This window comes from Vitis riparia, chromosome 18 (genome assembly GCF_004353265.1).
Source record: "Vitis riparia cultivar Riparia Gloire de Montpellier isolate 1030 chromosome 18, EGFV_Vit.rip_1.0, whole genome shotgun sequence".
NCBI classification, from domain to species: Eukaryota; Viridiplantae; Streptophyta; class Magnoliopsida; order Vitales; family Vitaceae; genus Vitis; species Vitis riparia.
Genome location: NC_048448.1, coordinates 26,645,277 through 26,670,620, shown reverse-complemented (window position 1 = coordinate 26,670,620; position 25,344 = coordinate 26,645,277). Strand labels below are relative to the sequence as shown.

Below are 25,344 nucleotides of genomic sequence, written 5' to 3'. Positions count from 1 at the left end.
CAGATCTGAAGGAGGATGATGAGATGGAGGACTTCGATGAAGACAACAATGAAGTTGACATTGAGTTCGGTGACATAGATGATTTTGATGATGATGGGGATGGTGATAAGTATGATGAGAAGTGAATGTATGCTTTCAATCATCTTCATCAATACAAAACTCTTTTTCTCAAAAAAATAAATAAATAAATAACCTTTTAAGAGATCTTTTTAAAAAAAATCATTTAAAGCCTCTAGAATTAAAATCTCTTTTCTATTTAAAAAATAACATGCAACCATATCTCAATCGGTTTGCATCCTTCTCAATTTTCAACAAAAATTTTGGTTTTAAACAAAACGCGAATCAAAGCTTGTGGTCCCAAATAAATGGGAAAATTTTAGGCTAAATTCGTGTATATTAATTTGGGGAATTGGTGAAATCCCTACATTAGAAAATCTTTTTCAAAATTTATTTTTGCTACCACCCTTCTATTTATTGTAATTATATTTACATTTTTCTTTTTAGAAATTGTATACAAGATATGTATGATAATTAATTATTCCGAATTCTAATAATTTTTGCTAATTAATTAGATAAGCATGCTAGGATTTATTATTTATTATTTATTATCTAACCCCCATGTCTTGAGGAAGCGCATTAGGAGTTATATATGCTATCCAGGTACATTCCCAAAATATCATGAATATGCATGTCATTGCCCTTGTTTGATGTCATACTTGATTGTTTCGATGCTTGTTTGATCATCCTTGATAAAATGCATGTCGTGTGTCATATTTCTGAATTAACCATTGATGTTTTATGATAGCGCTTAAGAAGTGGTTCAGGTACGCACCCTAACTTTCCTTTATTGTGATTGATCTCCTTATTTAGCATGTTATTTTTTGAAATCACCATAGTCTATCTAGGTATCCCCAATTAATCAATTAATTACCACATTACCCCCAATTTAGTTAGTAGAGACCTCTTTAGGGCTTAGAGGGGTGTTACCTCCTAGAGGTACCTTCCCAATAAGTAACCTGATCCCCGGACTTAGACTCGGGTTTTTTTTTAAAGACACGCTTTTCCAAAAATTATGGAGTCATTTTTTTTAGGGTTTTATTTTTTGTTTTATTTTCCCTTTAAAATAAAAATAAAATAAGTGGCGACTCTGAATTTTCCAAAAATTATTTTTCACAAATAAAAAGTGAGTCTCGCCGATCGAGTGGGGATGCCCGTGAAAAATGCGGGTCCACACAAGCGTAACCATTTTATCAAATATAATGTGTTTTAAATAATATTTTTACTTATTAATTAGACAATTTTTTTCTCATTTTCTATGTTAGGTGGGATTGTGGAGTGCAAGTCATCAGTCATATGCAAAGATCGAAGTACATAGAGTCAAATTCAACCCCTATCCATTGAGAGTCTATACTTATTGGACATGATTTAGAAATTGAATAGTGCTTGGTGATGAAAATAGTGAGAAAGTCATAATACTAAATAAAATTCACATTCATGCAAAAAGTAAGAGAAGAAGAGTATGAGATATAATCAAAGTTTTTTTTAGTTTGTATGATGAACAAATGCAATAGTTGATTTTTTGCATCATAGTTTACTCATTGATTCTAATACAAAAAACTCAAAGCCGAAAATCCAGATGTGAAGTGGTTTATGGTAACCTACATTGAAAATATTTATAGTTATGCATAATATTTTGAAAGGAAATTCATGTGACTAGATATTAAATGCTTAGGAAATTCACTCAATATATAGATAAAAGAAATATGTTAGAGGCAAGTTACTCTATGACTCTTGGTTTGTGAAGTAATTTGGTGGATCCACACCATGAATCATACAAGTTTGTTTCTAGACCATTGTGGAATGTGTCAACCGTTCTCTATAATATGATTTAATTTTTCAATTACTCTCATAAAAAATATTTTGCATGTCATAATAAAACTTATTAAAAAAAAATGTTAATCTTACATTTTGATAAAACTCATTTTTCTTATGTCTTGTTCCATGTTCTAGGTTGTGATTTGGTAATAAAGACATGTCTCCCTATATTAACCTCAACAATTCAAATTTTTTCAATCAATTTAATTAAATGAAAATAATTATAAAGTGAATAAAAGTGAATAAAAGTGAATTCAATGAAGACTTTGACCATACCATTTCCTCATTCAAATCTTCAATGTGGATGGATGGATTGTGACTGTTAATGAACACTAAACATTTTCAAACGATGTGTCCTATTTTCTTACATTTTCCACAACACCTTGGTTTTTGGAATTTGTCTCTTAAGGTACCTAGATTTCTTTTGGTCTTCATAATGTTAGGATTTTGAACAAGGTGTTCTGTAGCTTTTAACATTTCCCAGATACCTTTTTTGACTGAATTTTTACTAAGTTCTTCCATTTGACAAGTGAGTCTTTGAATTTCACATCTAACCTCTTTAAAAGCTTTTTTCAATGGAAATGAAAAATAAGACATCTATAAGCACATAGAGCTTAGTGCACCATATCGTATGATGTTAGCCACATCTTTTGACTTTCATTGCCATGTTGAACTTGAACCATTTATTTTGCTAACTTAGACCACCTACTCTCAATTATTTCTTCAAGGTGATCTATCTTCATCACAACAATCATGTGGGGATATGGAAAACCAACTATCTTAAACATCATAAAAGTACATTTCATAGACTAATCACAATTACCATAACATACTTTTGAGAACTTGTCAGAGCTTCTAAATTTAGTCAATGTATGGACATGATAACCTCTATGATTTTTTGTACTAATAAGGAAAAAAAAGTTTCCCATTCATTTCATCCCTAAATTTGAGAAAAGATTGCCTGGTGAAAACAATCTCTATATGTTTCTCAATTTCATAGAGTTTGGAGTTTATAACAAGTAAAAGAGTGTGTGTCTCAAACTTTGCCTTTGCTCAATCAAAATACTTCAAAAACTCAAACAAATTAAATGAGTTTTAAAGAAACAATTCAAGTATGCATTCATCCTTTCACACCTTTGTGTGCTTTCAAACCTGCAAAAAAATGCACCTTTAAATAAGCCTTTATCCATCCAAGACACTTAGCATATATGTTTATCACCCAATTATGTTCATGGAGATTACACACTTCCACCATGCCACTCCATGCACATTCAAATTAACGGTGCCTTCCATGAACATGTACCTAGAAAAATGATAAGTAAAGTCTTTGACATAGACATTAGTGAATGTCTTGCGTTGAATATGATAAGCACATAATCAATGATAAAACTCTAGAAATATTCTCTTAATGGCTTGACACGTTGCTTTGTCCTCATCTATAATAACAGAACAAAGCTTCTTTTTATTTATTACATCCAAAAATGTCTCCAAAACCTATGTGTAAGTGTAAAGACTCTCATCTACCAATAATGCACATCTTAACACTACAATTTGATGGTGATGGTTTATGTCAACTAGTATGACCAATAGTTGTCTATAAGCATTAGTCTCATAAGTTCTATTAAATGCTAACACATCTCTGAAATAAGTGTAATCCAATCTTCTTGTAGAATTTGGCCAAAACAAGTTTGTTAAGTGATTGTCTTTATCAACATTGTAATTTTAATAAAATGATGTATCCATTTAAGTCTTTCCACACAAGTAAGAAAGTGCACCCTTTCTATCACCATTTCTTATCTAAACTTTACAATCAACATTAACATGGTTATATAGATTTTTTTTTCTTTTTTTTCTTTTCTGAAGCCCACATTAATATATCCATTTGATTGTTGCACCATGTAATCCATAATTTGTCTAGTTCTCATGCCAACACTATGCATTGCAGTCAATTATGCCTTATATGCTTTCCTCATGACCCTTTGGGATTGAAAGAATTGGGTATTTTTGGTTCCACCAAAGGATGATTATGATCAACCATAAACTCCTTCATAATGCACTTATTTATTTATTTGTTAAATTTGATACAAAGTGATGTCTCACAACCAACTCTAGTTATTGTCTTACGTTCTCATTTTTTATTTTCATTCTCCAAACATACTGTTTGTCTTTATCCTTATTTTGAGCAAACCCACTTATGAGATGCTATATTTTGATTCTTATCTCATTTAACATCATCCTTTCTAACATTGAATTTGTTAACTTTACGTATAAATTGTAAAATTCTTCTGTCCCATCTATTGAGCTGAACTCCATTTCCCATACATCTTTAAGTCTTAAACCATATAAAATATTCTCTTAAACTAACATGGGTTTTTTGTCAGACTCGGTTTTCACATTTCAATCATATTATTAATCAAATTTTTCATTATTCAAATCAATGATGAATTTCTTTCCTTTCCTTTGTCCATTATATCCATGAAGAAACTAAAAAAAAAATAGTAGTTAGAGAACTACATTATTTAGCCATACATGTTATCAATTTGGTTTTTTAAAAATTCAATATTTTTATAATTTTTTTATTTAATAAAACAAAATCTATTGTATGTGAGATAATGTGAGAAAATGTACAAAAGTAAATGAGCGAGGGTATAAACAATGTGAGAAAGGGTATGAAGAGTACTATTTCTCACATTCTTCATAGCTTATCTCACATTGTTCGTGCCATTTCTTACATTATTCATACTATGTCTCATATTTTTCGTACATTTTCTCACATTATTTGTATAATATCTCATATTCTTTATACCCTCCTCCATATTTTTCATACAATTTCTCACATTGTTCGTATTCTTTCTCACATTGTTTTGTACACTATCTTACATTGTTCGTACCATCTCTCACATTATTCATTCATTATCTCACATTACTCATAGATTGTCTCACATTGTTCATACACTTTCTCATATTGTTCGTATGCTTTCTCACATTCTTCTTACTTTGTCTAACATTCTTTGTACCATTCATCACATTCTTTGTATCATTCCTCACATTCTTCATGTCTTGTCTTACATTGTTCGTACCCTCCTTCACATTGTTCATACCCTCCCTCACATTCTTCATATCTTGTCTCACATTGTTCATACTCTTTCTAACATTGTTTGTACTCTTTCTTATATTATTTGTACTCTCTCTTACATTGTTCGTACCATGTCTCACATTGTTCAAGTTATGATAAAATCTTTAAGAACATGACATGACATTCACTATACCTTGTAAGCATTTAGGTTTGATGAAAGGCAACTTAAGTGCATTAGGAGTTGCACAGAAGATTCAAGTCATGGGTTTCTTACAAATAGATGACTTGTTCATAGCTGGTTCATGAACCTAGGTAACCCATTAGAAGTTGTAGTGCATTACCATCTAATAGGAGGAATGATTGGTCTTGGCCATTGGGATGGGGTTCCCATGGTGAGTATACTAGTGTGTAAGTTTGCACAATATTGAATAGGACCTATGATGAGTCATGACATAAAACTATCATGTAGTCATGACTTCACCAAGTTGTTATATTATATTGTCTCTCAACCTTAAGAGAATACTAAGCTTATATAAGTTAAAGTTAGTAGAGGTTTTGACCTACTGTGAGATCGTAAGTTGATCATATATTTCCTATGGATTAAGTCACTATTGATGGAAGTCGATAACAATTGGTATTCTCATTAGAGACACCATGATATCTCATGGACTTTAAGAGAGTGTGTTCCATTGGGTGATCCTAAGGACGTGTGATCATGAAATATGTGGACACATAGTAATTCCTTTAGTGGAATTTGACATATGCTCTTAGTGAGGTGATTTGTTTCCAATTAGTGTCTCAGCTGATTCATGTCCTCTCAATGGTCCCTGACAGTGGTGCCATTTGATTCGTGTCCAGCTGGTGTCCCTTGATTGTGGTCCTTAGGGAGTAATCAATAAAATTTATAACCTATTACACCATGTACTAGGATAGCCTTAGCTAGCATAGCATAGTGGCTCTAGGGTCGTTCACTGGGATGGGTTTTCACTCCACAATTGATATTTATCCAAAGATGAATTGGTGATTTTTCATTCAAGGTTAGCTCTAAAAGAAAACATAAAGATGTGTGAAAAGGTTGGTTTTTAAGTAAAACCAAAAATAGTAGTAACTGATTTTAATTACAAAGAAAAATGTTTCTTGGAGTTTAGATCACTAGGTTCAGGTTCCTCATACAAAAAGGAGAGTTCCGGTCACTTGTTTCTTTTCCTTGCATTAGAGAATTAACATATAATTAATTATCTAACCGGTGTGGTACAAATGTTTCCCCTTAATGGGTTCAAACACTAAATCCCTCTCACTAATGCACCTTGCAATGGCTCGTGCCTCTCACCTAGCATTTTCCATTCAAGGTGATCTTTAACCTTGGATTTCCCTTCACAAGCTCGCAAGAGATAACTAATGGATGTCTCCTTAGAGTCCAAAAGCTTACCAAGTGTTGGCTATTCTAGAAAATCCTACCTTCAAACCACCTCCCAAAGGCTCGCAAGAGATAAACAAGTGCATCTCAATGGATGGAGATCACTTGCCTTACCAAGTGTTGGCCCAGGTGATTTAAAGGCGTTTTAAGTTAACTGAAAAGATAAAAACCATTAACGGGTCACACTTTCTCTTCATTAAAAACTAAAACAACAAAACTTCCAATTTATGCATGAAGAAACTTACTTGGCTTTCTTTACTCCAAGAGACGAAGAGTCTAGCCTCTCATCCTCTAAGGAAAAATCCTCAGAGTTTGATTGGCTAGAAAGAAAACTAACGAGAAAATAAAAACAAAAATATATGTGAAAAGCAGAGCAAGTGCTCTGTATTTTACTTCCTTCCAAAACTGTACAAAGGATGCGTCCCAAGAACAAGCTCCCGAGATCTATATATATAAGAGGTTATTCACCCCTTTGTTCTTACTTAAGGACTAAGGAATCCTATGACAGGTGGGTTACAAGGAGACTTTGGGGATTTACACAACAAATATCTAAAGCAAAATATCCCAAGATGTTGGTCACAACAAATATGTAAAGCAAAATATCCCAAGATGTCGGTCACAACAAATATCTAAAGCAAAATATCCCAAGATGTCGGTCGAAAATATCAGGAAGCTTCAGGAGAACACTGCGGCACTATATATTAAGAGAAAAACTCTCCGGGTAAGCGTTGTCTGAGGATCCGGATATGTCTGACTGGAGAAGTTGAAACGTCCTCCTCTCCTATCCGTCTGTGAGATATCCGAATGTGAAATGTCGGCGGACGGAACGTCCTCCTTTCCCATCCGGCTGTGAGATATCCGTGCCGCCAGGCTATCCGGATCAACTACATCCGAATTCCCCGGGTGGAAAGAACTATGTTGCAAGAGGGACCGTCTGCGTGTGCAAAGTGTAGGGACCTCTCTCCCGGATGACACGGAGCGCGCATGGCTATCCGGATCAACTCCATCCAGATTCCCCAAGAGGACATGTGACGCGCTCTCCTATCCGGACTCCCTTTGGGAGAAGCACACGGCACTTGTGAACATCACACCTGGACGATAGCATATCTTATCCGGATATGTTGTCCGGATCATTGACTTCCGCCGCCATCCTGTCCGGACGCCCTGTCCGGACATCTTTTACTCCTTGCATTCCGGATTTGCTTATGGCAAAGGACTTCAAAGTTTCGGCTCTACATGTTTCTGAGCTTTCCATTGCTTGCAATGAATTCCAAAGAACTCTCCTCTATATCTGATTGCTTTGGTGATCAAAAAGCTATCAAAACACCAAAACTTAACACAATTTGATTAGAATTGATTGCAAGGGTCCTTAATTATTTAATTGGGTTAAAAGGTGATAACTACTGCTCAAAAGTGTTTATAAGAGTTAATTACAAGCTATGAAATAGCACTTTTTGAGTAGTAATCATGAGGTAGAGCATGTCATTTAATCATATGTAACTCAAGGATTACAAAGGTATTCTTGAAATGTTGATAACTTTTACCTTGTTAGACTACGAACGACAAGTTTATGGGGAGGCTATATATAGTGGATAATAGGTCATGATCTAGAGAACTTGGTGTCTCATTGTATTGTTGATTACTACTCAAAAAGTGCTATTTGATAGCTTATAATTAATCCTTTTAAACACTTTTGAGTAGTAGTTAGTTCCTTTTAACCCAATTAGCATGTTAAGGCCCCTTTCAATCAATTCTAATCAAAATGTTTAAGTTTTGGTGTTTTAATAGCTTTTTGATCACCAAAGCAATATGAGATTAAGGAGAGTTATTTGGAATCCATGGCAAAGCAATGAAGAGCTCAAATTCATGAAGAACCAAGATTTGGAGCTCCATAGCCCTTTGCCAAAGTCGTTCAAAGCAAGCAAAGGAGAAAAGCAAAGAGGAAAACAGAGTGAAGAAAACAGAGGACAGCAGCTGTAGTCTTCCTTCGCACTTTTGGAGCACTTCCCGAAGTCCATTTTCTACATGCTATATACCATTTCAAAGCTCAGGAAGTCAAGAATCCAATGCTTCAAACCGTGTACGATTTGGAGCTGAAATGAGGAAGTTACAGCCGTTGGAAGCCGATCACTCCAAGCTGAAGGAAGGATTCAGAAAAGTGCTGCGGAATCAGCACTTTTGTTGCGAGATATTTCGCAACACTTTTGCACAGTGCTATGGATTTCCCCTGAAGCTTCACGCCGCGATGGAAGCCAAACTCCACAAGATGGAAGTCAATTTCGTGAAGGTGTTGAAGCAGCTGGTTGCTATGAAGAAATTTCGCAGCCCTTCTTGTGCACCTGCGAAATCTCGCAGACCTCACTTGTCACCTGCGAAGTGGTCCTTAGTGCTTCCCGATATTTGTAACCGACACTTGGAGATATTTTTCATTAGATTTTTGTTGCCTAAATGCCCAAATTCTCCTTGTAAACCACCAGTGATAGGATTCCTTAGTTTTTAAGTTAGGAATTTGGCAAAAATATCAAGGTAATAGCTGTAAGTGTAATTTTGGTTTAAAGGGAGCCCGAGGAGCCTGTTCTGAGGGTGTGTGAGGTTGTTGAACCTTATGTAAAAGGAAGGAATATATTTTACAGAGCACTTGCTCTGCTTTTCATATATATTTTTGTTTTCTCTTTCATTTTCATTTTCTTGCTAGCCAAACATTCTCTGAGATGTTTTCTCAGAGGATGAGAGGCTAGACTCTTTGTCTCTTGGAGCTAAGGTAACCGGGTAAGTTTCCTCATGCATAAATTGGAAGTTTTGTTGTTTTAGTTGTTAATGAAGAGAAAGTGTGACCCATTAATGGTTTTTATCTTTTTAGTTAACTTAAAACTCCTTTAAATCACCTGGGCCAACACTTGGTAAGGCAAGTGATCTCCATCCATGGAGATGCACTAGTTTACCCGTTGCGAGCCTCTGGTAGGTGACTTGAAGGTAGGATTTTCTAGAATTGCCAACACTTGGTAAGCTTTTGGACTCTTAGGAGACATCCATTAGTTACCTCTTGCGAGCTTTTGACGGGTAATCCAAGGTTAAAGATCACCTTGAATGGCAAGTGCTAGGTGAGAGGCACGAGCCATTGCAAGTTGCATCAGTGAGATGGATTTAGTGTTTGAACCCATTAATGGGAAGCATCTGTACAACACCGGTTGGAGAAGGAACTATATGTTAATTCTCTAATGCGAGGAAAAGAAACAAGTGACCGGAACTCTCCTTTTTGTATGAGGAATCTGAGCCTAGTGATCTGAAACTCCAAGAAACACTTTTCTTTTCTAAGTAAAATCAGTTACTACTTTTTGGTTAGCTTAAAACCTTTCCTTTTTCATTCAAACATCTTTATGTTTTCTTTTAAAGCTAACCTTGAAATGAAAAGGCACCAATTCAGCTTTGAATTAATATCATTTGTGAAGTGAAAACCCATCCCAGTGAACGATCCTAGAGCCACTATGCTATAGTAGCTTTGTCTTTGCTACCCTAGTATATGGTGTAATAGGTTATAAATTTTGTTGATTAATCCCTCAATCAAGGAGCACCAGCTGGACATGAATCACCTGAGACACCAATTAGGCATGAATCAAATGGCGCCGTTGCCGGGGATGGTGCCACTTTGCAGTGATATGATCTTTTGAGAACACTTGTGATCTTCATCACAAGTTTGGTGACTTTTCTTTTCTTTTTACTAACTCTTTTTAATTGTTCTTTTTCTTTATTTATGTTTTAGTTAACCTTTCAGCTAGTTTTAGTTAGTCTTAATCTTTAGAATTTTATTTTCTTTTATTTTCTTTTGTGTTCTCTGTTCTTAATTCACAAATTGCTAGTTGTGCATGCCATATTGAATACCATAGCAGAGGAAGCCATGAACTTCATGAGTTATGTGGCTGAACTTTCAAGAGAATGGGGTGAACCAAATGCTAGAGATATGGGAAGAATGATGTCTCAACCTAATGCTAGGGGTGAGATGTATATTTTGAATGACGGCATGGACATGAAGGCAGAGATTGCAACTATGGAAAGGAGATTGGATGAGCTAGAAATGAAGAATATGCAACCAGTGCAAGCCACCTCTCAGACACCATTGCAAGCTATGCCTTGTGCCATTTGTCTATCTTATGAGCACTTGGGGGAAGAGTGTCCTATCATTCCAACAGAGAGGGAAATGTTTGGTGATTGCAACACCTACAATTCCAATTGGAGGGACCATCCAACATTCTTTTGGAAACCACAGCCACCTCAGTATCAGCAACCTGCTCAAGCACCTCAGCAAGCCTCAAACCTTGAACAAGCTATGATGAATCTTAACAAGGTCATGGAAGACTTTGTTGAAGCTAACAAATCCATCAATGCTCAGCTCAGTCAAAGAAATGACTGTGTAGAGAAAAAGATGGATGAAGTGCAAAATGATCTATCTCAAAAGATAGATAATCTCCAAGATTCAATCTCAAGGTTTGCCAACCTCAACACAATGCAAGAAAAAGAAAACTCTCATTCTCAACCTTATCAAAATTCCATGAGTATCCATGAAATGGAGGCTAAGGAGGGAGAATCTTCACAAAAGAGGGAAGTCAAAGAAGTGATCACTCTGAGGAGTGGTAAAGAGGTTGATCTGCCCACATGCAAGCTAGAGCATGAGGTAGAGAGTGAAACAGAGAAAGAAAAGAGGGAGGAAATCAAAGGAAAGAGAAAGGGGAAAAGGATAGAGAAAGATGACTATGATCTTAAATTGGATGAAGAACCACAGAGGATAGTCATCAAGGAAAAAATGATGAAATACGTGCATCCGCTTTTTCTCCAAGCTTTGTATGGCAAAAAGGGAATTGGTTTTGTTGCCATCATACTCAGCAAATCTCTAGTGAGAGATGCAAACTTCATATGGGATCCGGGCAAGCTAAATCAGGATCAAATTTTTTGATGGACTTAGTCTTTCTTAAGACTAACTAGTCCATAGCTTTTTGTTTTACTTATTACTTGTTTTAATTTTGATTTCAATGTTTTAATTTTGATTTCAATGCTTTAATTTTGATTTTAATGCTTTAATTCTACTTTGTTTTTATGTAATATAGGTTTTTGGATGATCAAAATCAAGAGGAATTGCAAAGGAAGAAATCGGGAAGAAATCGGAGCGAAAACAGAGCAAAAACAGAGCAAAAACAGGGGAAAAACAGGGGTCTGCGAGATTTCGCAGCCTCTGCGAAATCGGCCTTATGTTGCAAAATCAGTTCGCAACACTTTTGAGTCCTCTGCGAAAGTTTTCGCAGCTGCGAAACCGATGTTTGGCACACGAGTGCCACTCGCAGCACAGGAGCCACAATTTCGCAGCTGCGAAGTGGTTTGCGAACCACTAAGGCGTAAAAAGCCCCAATTCCGCAGCGATTTCTCCATTTCGAAGGGTATTCCACAGCTGCGAAACCACCTTTTGGCACACGAGCGCCATTTCGCGGTACAGTGACTCCCATTTTGCAGCTGCGAAACGGTTGCGAACCACCAAAGCATGAAAGATCCCATTTCCGCAGGGAAAGCTCCATTTTGCAGAGGATTTCGAAGCTGCGAAACCACTTTTTGGAACAAGAGTCCCATTTGGAAGCTCTGTACACTCATTTCGCAGCTTCAAAATGGCTACAAAACCTCCACACCTTAAAATCCTTCAGCGCGCACACCATGAACAGACATGTCACAGCCGTACCCCCATTTCGGCAACTATTGGACACATTTGGATCACTTTCCGAAGTTCATTTCATGCATACCATATATCGTTTGGAAGCTTGGGAAGTCAGAAGTCCATAGCTTCAAACGGTGCTAGATTTGGATTTGAAACGAAAAAGTTATGGCTGTTTGAAGATGACTGTGCAAACCATGAGCGGAAATGTCGCACCTCCATTTTGCTACTGTTGGAGACATTTTTGAAGCACTTCCTGAAGCTCAAATTATGCATACCATATCTCGTTTCAAAGCTTGGGAAGTCAGGAGTCCAACGCTTTAAACGGTATGCAATTTGGAGGTAAAATGAAGAAGTTATGGCCATTTGAAGACAAGCGCGCAAAGCTGAGCGGGAATTTCACAGTCGAGACGCCATTTGGAAGGGTGTTTCGCAGCTGCGAAACCACTTTTTGGCACACGAGTGCCATTTCGCAGCACAGTGACCCTCATTTCGCAGTTGCGAAATGGGCTGCGAAATTTTTTTTCCTTCTTTTCATCACTTTTGGGCTACGAAATCACCTCCAAGCTTCAAAATGGCTGCGATATCACCACCAAAAGCCGAAATGGCCTTCAAATTGTGAAATTGACTTGAAAAATGGAAGGAAGTTTGCAAAAACACCTTGCAAAGCTAAGGGAAGTTGCTAAAATGCCAACAGAGCCCCACGCACTAGCTGAGTACCCTCTGGAACTCATGAACAGCCACCTCTCCATTTCAGCCTTGACCAAGACTAGAGGAAAGCCCCGCGCACCCTGAGAACACACATAAAGCCTCTCATTCCATTTCTTACCTCCTTTAAAACCATCAAATCCCATAGCTACCAACTGAGAGCTCCAGTTGAGGAGACTATGCCATCTAAGGAGACTACTAGAACAAAGGTTGAAGTTCTGATCCAACCCACTCAAGAGGCCACCACAGATGCATCAACTCCACATGACCCTACCATTACTTGATCATCTCTTTACTTTTTATCTTTATATATTATACATAGCTCCATGTTTTGATGTCTTATATTCTGGGATTGGATGTATTACTGATGATGCATCATATATAGACATCATTTTTGTTAAACTTGGCATTTTTTCTATTTCCTCTATTCACTAACTCTTTTGTTTTTTTGAAACATGTGGTTTCTCCTATACGACTCAAACTCCATGCCACTCAAGAGGTACCACTTCCTCCCTATTTTTTAATCGCTTTTGTCACATTGAGGACAATGTTCAGCTTGGTTGGGGAGAGAGTTGAGGAAGTAAGTATTGCTATTAATGCTAAGTTATTTTGGTAATTTAGTTGTTTTTTGCTTATTTTTTAAAATTTTTAAGTTTTTTATTCTACTCTCCATGGTTATTAAGGAAAAATTTTCAAAAACGAAAAGGGAGAAATTGAATTTTTGTCTTTTTACTTGACTTAGAGTTTGTATTATGCTTACTAAAGTTGATGAATTGTTGAAACTCCTATTGAATTCAACCCCAGTTCTTCCACTTTAAGCTATCCACACACTGTGCACACTAGGTTCCGTTTATAAGATGAAAAACTATTTTCCCCCTTGACTTAGGAAAATTTAGACTTGGTACATTTGACATCATTTAATAGTGTTGGGACACCTTATGAAAGGCCAATGAGCCTTTGAAAAAAAAAAAAAAAAAGAAGGAAAAATGTTTGCTTGCCTTGAAACCCGAGCAAGGTCTGAGGGGTATATGGTGAAAATCTTTGAAGCCTGGTGCCCTAAGCCTTAATTGGTTGGGAGTCACCGACCTCAATGCTCGTTACATGGGTGGATAGGTGGAGTTTAGCATACTGTAGGTGCTTGGGTATTAAAATTCATTCTCAAAAGTCCGGGGTAAAATCCGAGGAGTTAGTGGTTGAAAAATCCTTAAAGCTTGATGCCCTAAACCTTGATTGGTTGGGAGTCATCGATGGACCCCCGTTACATGGACAATTTAGAAAAGAATGCCTTTAAGCTTTGCACTCCTACAAGAAAAAAATTGTGAAAGAAAAGAGGTGCGTTCTTAGCCTATTGGAGGTTGATCAGTTTGCTAAGCTTTGAAAAAAAAACTAGGTTGAGGGGAGAGATTAGTTTGACATACTATATTCGGAAACTAATAAGTAACACTTAGATTTTTGTGGAAGAGTAAGGTTTGACCCTTTGGGAGTGGAAACTCTTTTGAAGCTTAAATTTGCATAATGCCTACTCTTTATGAATTGTGACTAGGCAAATTATTTGATATCTCCTGTTGAAATTTGAAGTTATATTTCTTTGATGTTCCATGTGAGAGTTAGATCAGTCATGCCACTTAAACATTTTTTGAAGTGATCAACATGATGTTGTAAATTATAGTATTGTTTATTTTTATTTTTCTCTCCTTCATTGCTAAGGGACTAGCAATATGTCGGTTGGGGGAGTGATTACTACTCAAAAAGTGCTATTTGATAGCTTATAATTAATCCTTTTAAACACTTTTGAGTAGTAGTTAGTGCCTTTTAACCCAATTAGCATGTTAAGGCCCCTTTCAATCAATTCTAATCAAAATGTTTAAGTTTTGGTGTTTTAATAGCTTTTTGATCACCAAAGCAATATGAGATTAAGGAGAGTTATTTGGAATCCATGGAAAAGCAATGAAGAGCTCAAATTCATGAAGAACCAAGATTTGGAGCTCCATAGCCCTTTGCCAAAGTCGTTCAAAGCAAGCAAAGGAGAAAAGCAAAGAGGAAAACAGAGTGAAGAAAACAGAGGACAGCAGCTGCAGTCTTCCTTCGCACTTTTGGAGCACTTCCCGAAGTCCATTTTCTACATGCTATATACCATTTCAAAGCTCAGGAAGTCAAGAATCCAATGCTTCAAACCGTGTACGATTTGGAGCTGAAATGAGGAAGTTACAGCCGTTGGAAGCCGATCACTCCAAGCTGAAGGAAGGATTCAGAAAAGTGCTGCGGAATCAGCACTTTTGTTGCGAGATATTTCGCAACACTTTTGCACAGTGCTATGGATTTCCCCTGAAGCTTCACGCCGCGATGGAAGCCAAACTCCACAAGATGGAAGTCAATTTCGTGAAGGTGTTGAAGCAGCTGGTTGCTATGAAGAAATTTCGCAGCCCTTCTTGTGCACCTACGAAATCTCGCAGACCTCACTTGTCACCTGCGAAGTGGTCCTTAGTGCTTCCCGATATTTGTAACCGACACTTGGAGATATTTTTCATTAGATTTTTGTTGCCTAAATGCCCAAATTCTCCTTGTAAACCACCAGTGATAGGATTCCTTAGTTTTTAAGTTAGGAATTTGGCAAAAATATCAAGGTAATAGCTGTAAGTGTAATTTTGGTTTAAAGGGAGCCCGAGGAGCCTGTTCTGAGGGTGTGTGAGGTTGTTGAACCTTATGTAAAAGGAAGGAATATATTTTACAGAGCACTTGCTCTGCTTTTCATATATATTTTTGTTTTCTCTTTCATTTTCATTTTCTTGCTAGCCAAACATTCTCTGAGATGTTTTCTCAGAGGATGAGAGGCTAGACTCTTTGTCTCTTGGAGCTAAGGTAACCGGGTAAGTTTCCTCATGCATAAATTGGAAGTTTTGTTGTTTTAGTTGTTAATGAAGAGAAAGTGTGACCCGTTAATGGTTTTTATCTTTTTAGTTAACTTAAAACTCCTTTAAATCACCTGGGCCAACACTTGGTAAGGCAAGTGATCTCCATCCATGGAGATGCACTAGTTTACCCGTTGCGAGCCTCTGGTAGGTGACTTGAAGGTAGGATTTTCTAGAATTGCCAACACTTGGTAAGCTTTTGGACTCTTAGGAGACATCCATTAGTTACCTCTTGCGAGCTTTTGACGGGTAATCCAAGGTTAAAGATCACCTTGAATGGCAAGTGCTAGGTGAGAGGCACGAGCCATTGCAAGTTGCATCAGTGAGAGGGATTTAGTGTTTGAACCCATTAATGGGAAGCATCTGTACAACACCGGTTGGAGAAGGAACTATATGTTAATTCTCTAATGCGAGGAAAAGAAACAAGTGACCGGAACTCTCCTTTTTGTATGAGGAATCTGAGCCTAGTGATCTGAAACTCCAAGAAACACTTTTCTTTTCTAAGTAAAATCAGTTACTACTTTTTGGTTAGCTTAAAACCTTTCCTTTTTCATTCAAACATCTTTATGTTTTCTTTTAAAGCTAACCTTGAAATGAAAAGGCACCAATTCAGCTTTGAATTAATATCATTTGTGAAGTGAAAACCCATCCCAGTGAACGATCCTAGAGCCACTATGCTATAGTAGCTTTGTCTTTGCTACCCTAGTATATGGTGTAATAGGTTATAAATTTTGTTGATTAATCCCTCAATCAAGGAGCACCAGCTGGACATGAATCAGCTGAGACACCAATTAGGCATGAATCAATTGTACATAGGATATTGTGGTGCAATTAATTTTTTGTAGTGGAATGTTGAGTTAACTTCAAAACTGGATTATGAAGGAGTCAGTATTATCCTATGGCTCCTAGTGGGGTCCCCACTCGAGTTCATATGCCTTGATGGAATGGTTCATGAGGGTTAGATTAACTCTTAATTAACTTTTGTGCATAACAGTGTTTTGGTAATTATGTAAGGTTACACAAAGCTAAGTGAATAAAACCTCTAGATTAGGTTAATTAATTAATTACATGGCCCTATTAGGTTAATTAATCAATTAACCTAATAGGGTCATGTAATTAATTAATTAGGACCTATTTTGAGATAAATTAAGTGACCTAAGTCCATGGTAAGCTTAAGTCACTTAAGCCTAATTAAGGAACCCTATAAATATCTTCTCAAAGGTTTGGGTTTTTAAGATAGTTGTGTTCTGTCATCCAATTTGTAGATAGCAACAGCATCCCTCCTTCCAAAAACCCATCTTTGGGGTGTAAATTAATATCGAGTTTGTGTCATTGAGACCTCTAAATACTTCAGGCTTCAACTTCACCACATGGATTTGATTTGAGAATATCCAAATCAATGTAAAGTTTTTCTCTTTTGATTTTTAAATCTTGTTAAAGTTTTTAAATGTTTGTTTTTATTATGCATAGGATTTAGAAAAGCCTAGGAAAGTTTTTGCATGCATCTAACCTGATTCTAGGATATGGAATAAAGTGATTCGGGTTTCTTTACAATTTGTACCCTGTCTCACATTCTTTGTATTCTTTCTCACATTGTTCGTACCCTTTCTCAGATTTTTCGTACTATATCTCACATTCTTCGTATCCTTCCTCATATTCTTTGTATCCTTTCTCATATTGTTTGTACCATTCCTTACATTGTTCGTATCCTATTTCAAATTTTTCATACCATCTCTCTCACATTATTTGTACCATATGTCTTGCACTGTTTCGTATAATTTCTCACATTGTTTGTACCTTTTTTTCCACATTTTTCGTACAATTTCTCTAATTCTTCATACACATGCTCACATTCTTCATACTTTATCTTACATTATTTTCACCCTATCTCACATTGTTCATACCATGTCTTACATTTTTCGTACCATTTATCACATTGTTCGTACCTTTCCTTGTATTGTTTGTACTCTCTCATAGTGTCTGTACCTTCCCTCACATTATTTGTATCCCCTCTCACATCATTCATACCATGTCTCATATTATTTGTATCTTTTTTCACATTGTTCATACCATTTTATCACATTGTGCATACCATTTTCTCACATTATTCATACATTTTTTTGTACTTTATCTCACATTATTTATACCATTTCTTACAGATTTCATATCTTTTTTTGCATTCTTTCGTGTCTTTTCTCACATTTATGTTTAAGTAAAGATATGATTTAAAATTTAAAAATGTCATGAATACTAATTTTTGATTCCTAAATACAAAAATAAAACAAGATGATAAAAAAAATATTGAATTTTTTAAGAAACAAATTGATAACAAATGACTAAATTATCACAATTTGATCAATAACATACTAAAAAAAATTCCAAAAATCTATACCTTATGAATCATTACATATTCAAATGTTATTTTAACATGACATTTCTACCTACAAAATTTATATTTAATTTTTTTTTTTAAAAAAAGCAGATCAGTATCGAGTGAATGGATACTCTGAGATAGAACGAGAAAAATTGAATTTGATTAATTCAACTTATAATACTTTGGAACAATTAGAAAATTACAAAAATGAAACCATTCTTTTTGAACAACAAAGAGCGATTAATCAAGTCCGACAACGGGTTTTGCAACAAGCCTTACAAGGAGCTCTAGGAACATCTCCAAGTTTAACTCAGACGTAGCTCGCTTCTTTTTGGGTGTGAAGCAGTATCAAACCAAAATACCCAACAAGCATTAGCTCTCCCTGAAAAGGAGGTGATCCAGCCGCACCTTCCTTACCTTTTAACACTCGTAATCGCTTGAAATCCTTCATATGATATCTTCTTCAAGAAATAAAATTTTTTGTTTGCCTTCTTCAAAACATATAAAATTTGATCTTCAAATTTAATTATGAACACAGAAAAAAATGATATAAAAATAATGACTAAATTAGCTCCATCTTATTAATAATAAACTAATTCTAAAATCCAAATCTAATAAATCATTACATATTCAAATTATATTTAACATAACATTTCTACTATCAAAATTTATATTTAAATAAAAAAGTATCAAATATTACTTTTAACACATGTAATCATTTGAAATCCTTCATATAATATCTTCTTCAAAAAATGCAATTTTTTTTATTTTCCCTTTCAAATTTTATCTTCAAATGTAATTTACCGAAACACATCCTACACATTTTCACATATTTTCCAACATAGTAGTTGAATCTATTTAATTTTCATATTAAATTATTATCTCTTTTTGGGTATTTAAATAATGAGAATACAAGGGTAGTTGATAGGATTTTGTTATTTTAGATAAAGGATGGGTACTTAAACAAATAACAAATTGTATTTGATATTTAATCTTAAATTATAAAAAGAAAATTGTAATGTTTACATACATATGAGATGCATGTGATTATTTCTCATCAATGCTTACCTATTTGATAAGTATTTTTTTTTAAATAATAATAATAATAATAATCTCATACACTTTATACATGTCATTTTATTAGTGGGATCAAATGTGGGTAGATACCTCCAAAATAAATAATGGGTATCAAAGAACCACCCATTTTAAAGATATGAAGATTTATTAGGCTAGTGTGGTATTCGATCCTGACCTAAGCTTTTGTTTATTTGGTTCCATAAGTGCTATTTGTTGTTGCAAATCCATCCCTCATATTCATTAGACCATTGTAGATAATATCTACATAGAACAGTCTCATAGGTTCATTGGACTAGAATGAATTGTCTTTGTTTATTCGACCTCACTAAAGGCATTTGACTTTACAAGCTTGACTCATTGGACTATTGTAAACAATATCTACATTGAACAATCTCACAAGTTCATTAGACCAAAATTTACAATATCTATATATAAGGGGTATTTGTTTTATCTAGACCAAAATGAATAATACCTACATGGAAAGAAACGAATTATTACAAGTTTGTCCTACAAGGGAGCCAATATGATGCGAAGTAAGGTGAGAAGTAACTAAGAACACAAAACACCATGCAAGCTCATATAATAAGCTGACATAAGCAAATGGATTTACAAGTATGGGTAGTTTGGTGAAGTTAATTACATCGGGAACATTGAATTTTTTAATAGATGTAAAAACTTTCATTGGTATAGATGTGTACCTAAGAATAACAATGAGGCTGGTTTTTTTAGAGACCCATCTTGCCCTTGGGCCAAGTTCAAGACAAGTTCAAATATGATTTTGTCTTATCTCACCCCATTTAATATAAATAAATGACACAAGATTGAGATTGAGGTGGTCCCTTCTTAGACTCATCCCATTGTCACCCTTAGGTGTTATCTAAAAGTTCCATTTCTAAGGTCTTTTCTACCTTTCTTTTAGATGGAAATAATGTGTAATATATTCCCTATTGCTATGGTTGAGTGTGAACTAGTAAACCTGGAGCCTCTTCCTACACCATCTTTATACTATAATAGATACATACTTTCACTTAGAGTGCACAAGACGTTCATGATAGATTATCAAAAAATATATGTCTATGCACTGATAGGTATGCACAGCTATGCTATAATATATGACATGGAACAAGGGATTGTACAATAATATAATTTACTAATTACATAATTATCATTACAAAACTTTTACTTTGACAATGTATTATAATATTTTCAGATGTGTTAATTAAATTACTATTTTGTTAAATTATAGCTTTTCAAATTAAAATAAGAAGAAATATAATGATTACTTTTATAAATGTTTTTAACTATAAATAGATAAATTTAACACTTCACATATTCTAACATTAATAAAATAAACAATTTAACAGTTAATAATATTTCAATAATTAATAAATAAAAAGTCTAAACACTTAATGATATTAAACTATATTTAGATTTAAGTCAAATTCAATTATATTTAAAATTTAGACATAAATAAATAAATATCACGTTAATTTTTTAATTTTAATTTAATTTAATTTTTTTTTAAGTAGAATGAAGAAATTGTCAAAAAAAATTATGTCATTTATTAATTAGAGGGTGTATGATAAAACTTAATACTTATTATTTATTACTTATTACAGTCGAGTTGAACAACTTTGGAAAGGATTCAAGGTATATGATTATAATCTTTACAAGTTTCATCTTCCACTTTAAACGAATTATAATCATTTTTTCTGTTTTGTTTTTGACAGATGTATCAGCAATTGAAATTCATAAAACTTAGCTACTCCCAACACCTAATTGAAACCCCAGACTTCTCTGGGGTCCCAAACCTTAGGAGACTAATTCTTGAAGGTTGTACAAGTTTGTCCAAGGTTCATCCATCCATTGGAGCTCTAAACAAGCTTGTTTTCCTTAATTTAGAAGGCTGCAAGAACCATAAGAGTTTTCTAAGAAGCATCTGTATGGAATCTCTTGAAATTCTTACTTTCTCCAGGTGCATGAAACATTTATCAGAGCTTTCCTTGGAGGGCACTGGAATAAAAGGATTGCCCTTGTCAATTGAATATCTGGCTAGACTTGTTCTATTAAATCTGAGGAACTGTAAGAACCTTGAGTCATTATCAAGCTGTATTTAGAAGTTGAGATCCCTTGAAATTCTTATTCTGTCAGATTGCTTAAAACTCAAAGAGCTTCCAGAGGTCCTGGAAAATATGTGGAGTTTGTTGGAACTTTTCTTAGATGGAACTGCTATAAAAGAACTACCTTCATCAATCCAACATCTAAGTGGACTTGTTCTGTTGAATCTGAGAGAATGCAAAAGCCTTGCAATTCTTCCACATAGCATTTGTACATTGAAATCCCTTCAAACTCTTATTCTATCTGGTTTCTCAAAACTAGACAATTTGCCAGAGGGTTTGGGGAGCCTACAAGCTTTAGAGAAGCTTGAAGCAGCAGGAACTGCTATAAAAGAGCTGCCACCCTCTATTTCTCTTTTGGAAAACCTTGAAGTATTATCATTTAAGGGATGTAAAGGACTAGAATTCAAGCCAAGGAATTCACTCCTCTCTTTCCAGTTGTTGCCCGCAGAAATTCCACACTCTGGGGGTTTGCAACCGCCTTCTTTCTCTGGTTTAAGATCCCTAAGAAAGTTAAATCTAAGTGATTGCAACATATTGGAACGAGCAATTCCCAATGACTTTAGCTCTCTGTGCCATTGGAATATTTAGATCTGAGCAGAAACAATTTTGTTTCTCTTACCTGCAAGCCTCATCAACTTTCACAGCTCAAAGGCCTTAGGTTGGGTTATTGCAAGAGGCTTCAATCATTACCGGAGCTTCCATCACGTATAGAAGAAATAGATGCCCATGATTGCATAGTTATGGAAAACATTTTGTGTCGATCGAGTGTCTATACAGATCCAAGGAATGTGGGGGCATCCGATTCACATTTTCTAATTGCTTCAGACTGTCTGAGAATGAAAGCAGCAACTTTGTGGCAGCTACATTAAGGGAAATGCAAAGTCTGGCAAATAAATTACCAAGATTTCAATTCCCAATCCAGGTTTCTCTCCTCTCTCTCTTGATCATATTGTAAAAGTAAATCAATTAAATCCTATGGAATAATTCTTATACTCCTTTTAGCATTACTTCTACATTATTTCCATATAAATTGACAAAGATTTTCATGACCCTGATGGTGCCATATACTCCATATATTGAATCCAGTACTTTTGTTCCTGGAAGTCGAATTCCTGAGTGGTTCAGCCAACAGAGTATAGGCTCCACAGTAACAGTACATCTGCCTCCAAATTGGTGTAACACTAGGTTGATGGCATTGGCTGTGCGCGCTATTTTTGTAGTTAAGGGTGCAGTCCATGATTGCCCTGGTAATATATTTTGTCACTTGAATTTGACTCAAGGTAAAACTGGTCACCTTTTTGCTCCCATCAATCCAGAACACCGGAATTCTTCGGATGAAGGGTGCAGATTCATTAAATCAGATCACATGTGGCTTGGGTATCAACCAATTTCTCGAATTGGGATTGGCCACGCCAATTGGCTAAATAAACTGAGTAAAATTCAGGCTCCATTCCAATTCTATGGCCCATCTTATGAGGTGAAGAAGTATGGGGTCCATCTACTATATGAACAAGATGAGAAAGAAGACAATCAACCAGAATTTCAGTGCAGCACTACCGATGAGAATTCAAGTTTCTTAACTATTGAAGATTATGGTGAGCTTACACCTCTTCTTTTTACAATACTGATATAATGAAGCAAACCACTTCTACATTGAGAGGATACATCAGCACAAGATGCTCAAACTTGAAAGGTAGAGATGAAACTATCATATTGTTATCATCTTACTGGTTTCTCTTTTGCATGGTTTTTCTTCTGCATTTGATGCTTTTAGGGGTAGGAATCTAGCTGAGAATTTAGTCATATATTGCATAGCAGTTGATTCCCAAATTGAACCATTTTATTTTAGCCTATATTTTCTTTTTAGGCTTCTTGTTCTTCACATTTTTTATAGGTTTTTCCCTTAATATAGTCATGGACTGCTCGACCAATATTATGTTCAAGGTTGTTAGCTAGCTTGGTAGAGCTAAGGAGAGCGTCCCGATGATTCTCTTCTATCTGTGTTTAGCCTTCACTTAATTTTGGCCATGGATGTGACTAATGTTTTAAGATTTGGTTTACTAAAAATGATCTGCAGGTTGGCAATTCTGTGAAAATGTCTTTTGAGTAGTTATATTAATATTTATCATTTTTAGTTCATATAAGTGCTCCATCCAATCCAATAGCAGTTGTTAAAGACCCTTTCAACAGCTCATGGAGAAGATTAAGATCAAAGCCTCTCCAAAGAACCCTTAGGGTGAGCCAATGCTCTTATTTTTCTTTAGAAATGCTTTGACAGGTTTTCATGATCTTTAAATTGGAGAAGGCCTCCATGGATGAAAGGCTAGTTGGTTGATTTGAAAGGATATTTACTCTTCAATTTGTCTAAGCCTAACTGCGTTGGCTGAAAGTGCAAATTCTGTGATTTGAGTTTTCCTCATTGAAAGTTAGTTGATCAAGTTTAGGTAACATCTAGAAGGGGTGAATAGGTGTTCGAACCTCTTAGGCTCAAAAATTAATTATTTTAAATTAATCCATTTGATTTAGGAAAGCCTAAAAATATTCAATACAAGAACACAAGATTTTTTACTTGGAAAACCACTCACACAACATGCAGATGTAAAATCCATGGGGTTAGAGACATCCAATTACAAATCCACTATTCGAAAGCATAGTACACAGTTTTATCTAGTGGAAGCCATCCCTAAGTCTTACCCCCCATCACCTCTACTACTTTGCATTTGTAGTACAACACCACTTGTGCTCCTAATGAATCTTACTTTAGTGTTTTGGAGATGCAAATCTATTTCTCAACCTAGTAAAAGTGAAGACAATCATCTTTCAAAGTTTTGGGAACAAGAAGGCAAATTAGGTTGTTTGAAACATTTGCATCAAAAAGAGAAAATCCTCTTTTGGTAAGGTGTTTATAGGGCCAAGATCTTGGTGGATCAGATTTAGAATTTTCCTAAAATAAAGCTTTTAAAAATTGTAAAATCAAAGCTTTGGAATTCTAGAGAATTCTATCACACTTGAGTGCTCCAAGGAGCGCTTAAGTGCTCTCTACAGCACTAGAGCACTCGAGGAGTTCTTTAAAACTGTTATAAAAACATTGAACTCAATTTAAGAACTTGACGTTCGCACCAACCTTAACAAACTCTAATTCACCTTTCTCATACCTTTCTATGCTTACCTTTGTTATTCCAATCGACCACCCGGCAACTTCGAGTTTTCAAAGGAAAGCGAGACATAATCTAAAAAAGCCTTAAATCAAAATAAATGAAACAAAATTATTAATCTTAAACTATATAACTTAATGTACCAACACTCACAAATAAGAGGCATTGGGGTTCATTTAGGAAGAGGGATTTATATCAAGCATGTTGGGTTTGCTTCAAAAATGACTTATTCTGAGATGAGAACCATACCAAAAATGCTTCAAAGTATAACAAATACTATGGTGCCAATCACAATATTGTGGAATAAGAAAATATATGACTAGTGAAGTGATTATTTATTTAAGAAAATTTTAAGGTTAGGTTGTTAGGATATCCTAGCATTATAAATTAATTATGCCACCTTGTTATAGTCGAAATATTAAAAAATGTCTTCTTTTTTTAGTTTTTGATTTATTATATAAAATATGAAAGAAAAATATAATTAGAATTAGTTAAAAAGTTATATATATTGAATTTTTATATAGAATAGAAAAATAAATAAATAAAATGAATTAAAAAAAAAACATATAAATTTTTTTCATTTTTTTCTTGACCTCATAGATTCTTTTGCCTTTGTTAGACTGTAGACCTTCCATTTTGTCATACTAGCACATGTCCTATTTTGTGTTCGTTTGATACTTTACAACAATTCCCTAGTGCCCCATTACTACTCGTGTAACCTATCTTTTCTAAGCCACCTTGGGGACTTTGATTGAGTTATTTATATAACTCCATTGTGATTCTTGGTAGCCCTAGTTTAGACTTAGTTCACTTAGGCAGCTTGGGTTCATTTAGATACACTTGGCCCATTAGGCACCACCTTAGACCCACTTAGGCACCTTAGGCCCGTTTAGGCACACTTGGTCTATTAGGCACGACCCTAGGCCCACTTAGGCACCTTA

The 25,344-nt window shown here is 35.2% G+C and overlaps 1 protein-coding gene across 1 annotated transcript; it reads left to right on the top strand.

The window, feature by feature from the left end:
* Positions 1 to 23: 23 nt before the first annotated feature.
* Positions 24 to 22,117, top strand: LOC117905586 (disease resistance protein RPP2B-like). The gene is made up of 4 exons (XM_034818481.1): positions 24 to 121; positions 21,104 to 21,210; positions 21,280 to 21,714; positions 21,837 to 22,117. The coding sequence occupies exons 1-4, from the start codon at positions 24 to 26 to the stop codon at positions 22,115 to 22,117; spliced, it is 921 nt and encodes a 306-aa protein (XP_034674372.1).
* The last annotated feature ends 3,227 nt before the right edge of the window (positions 22,118 to 25,344 follow it).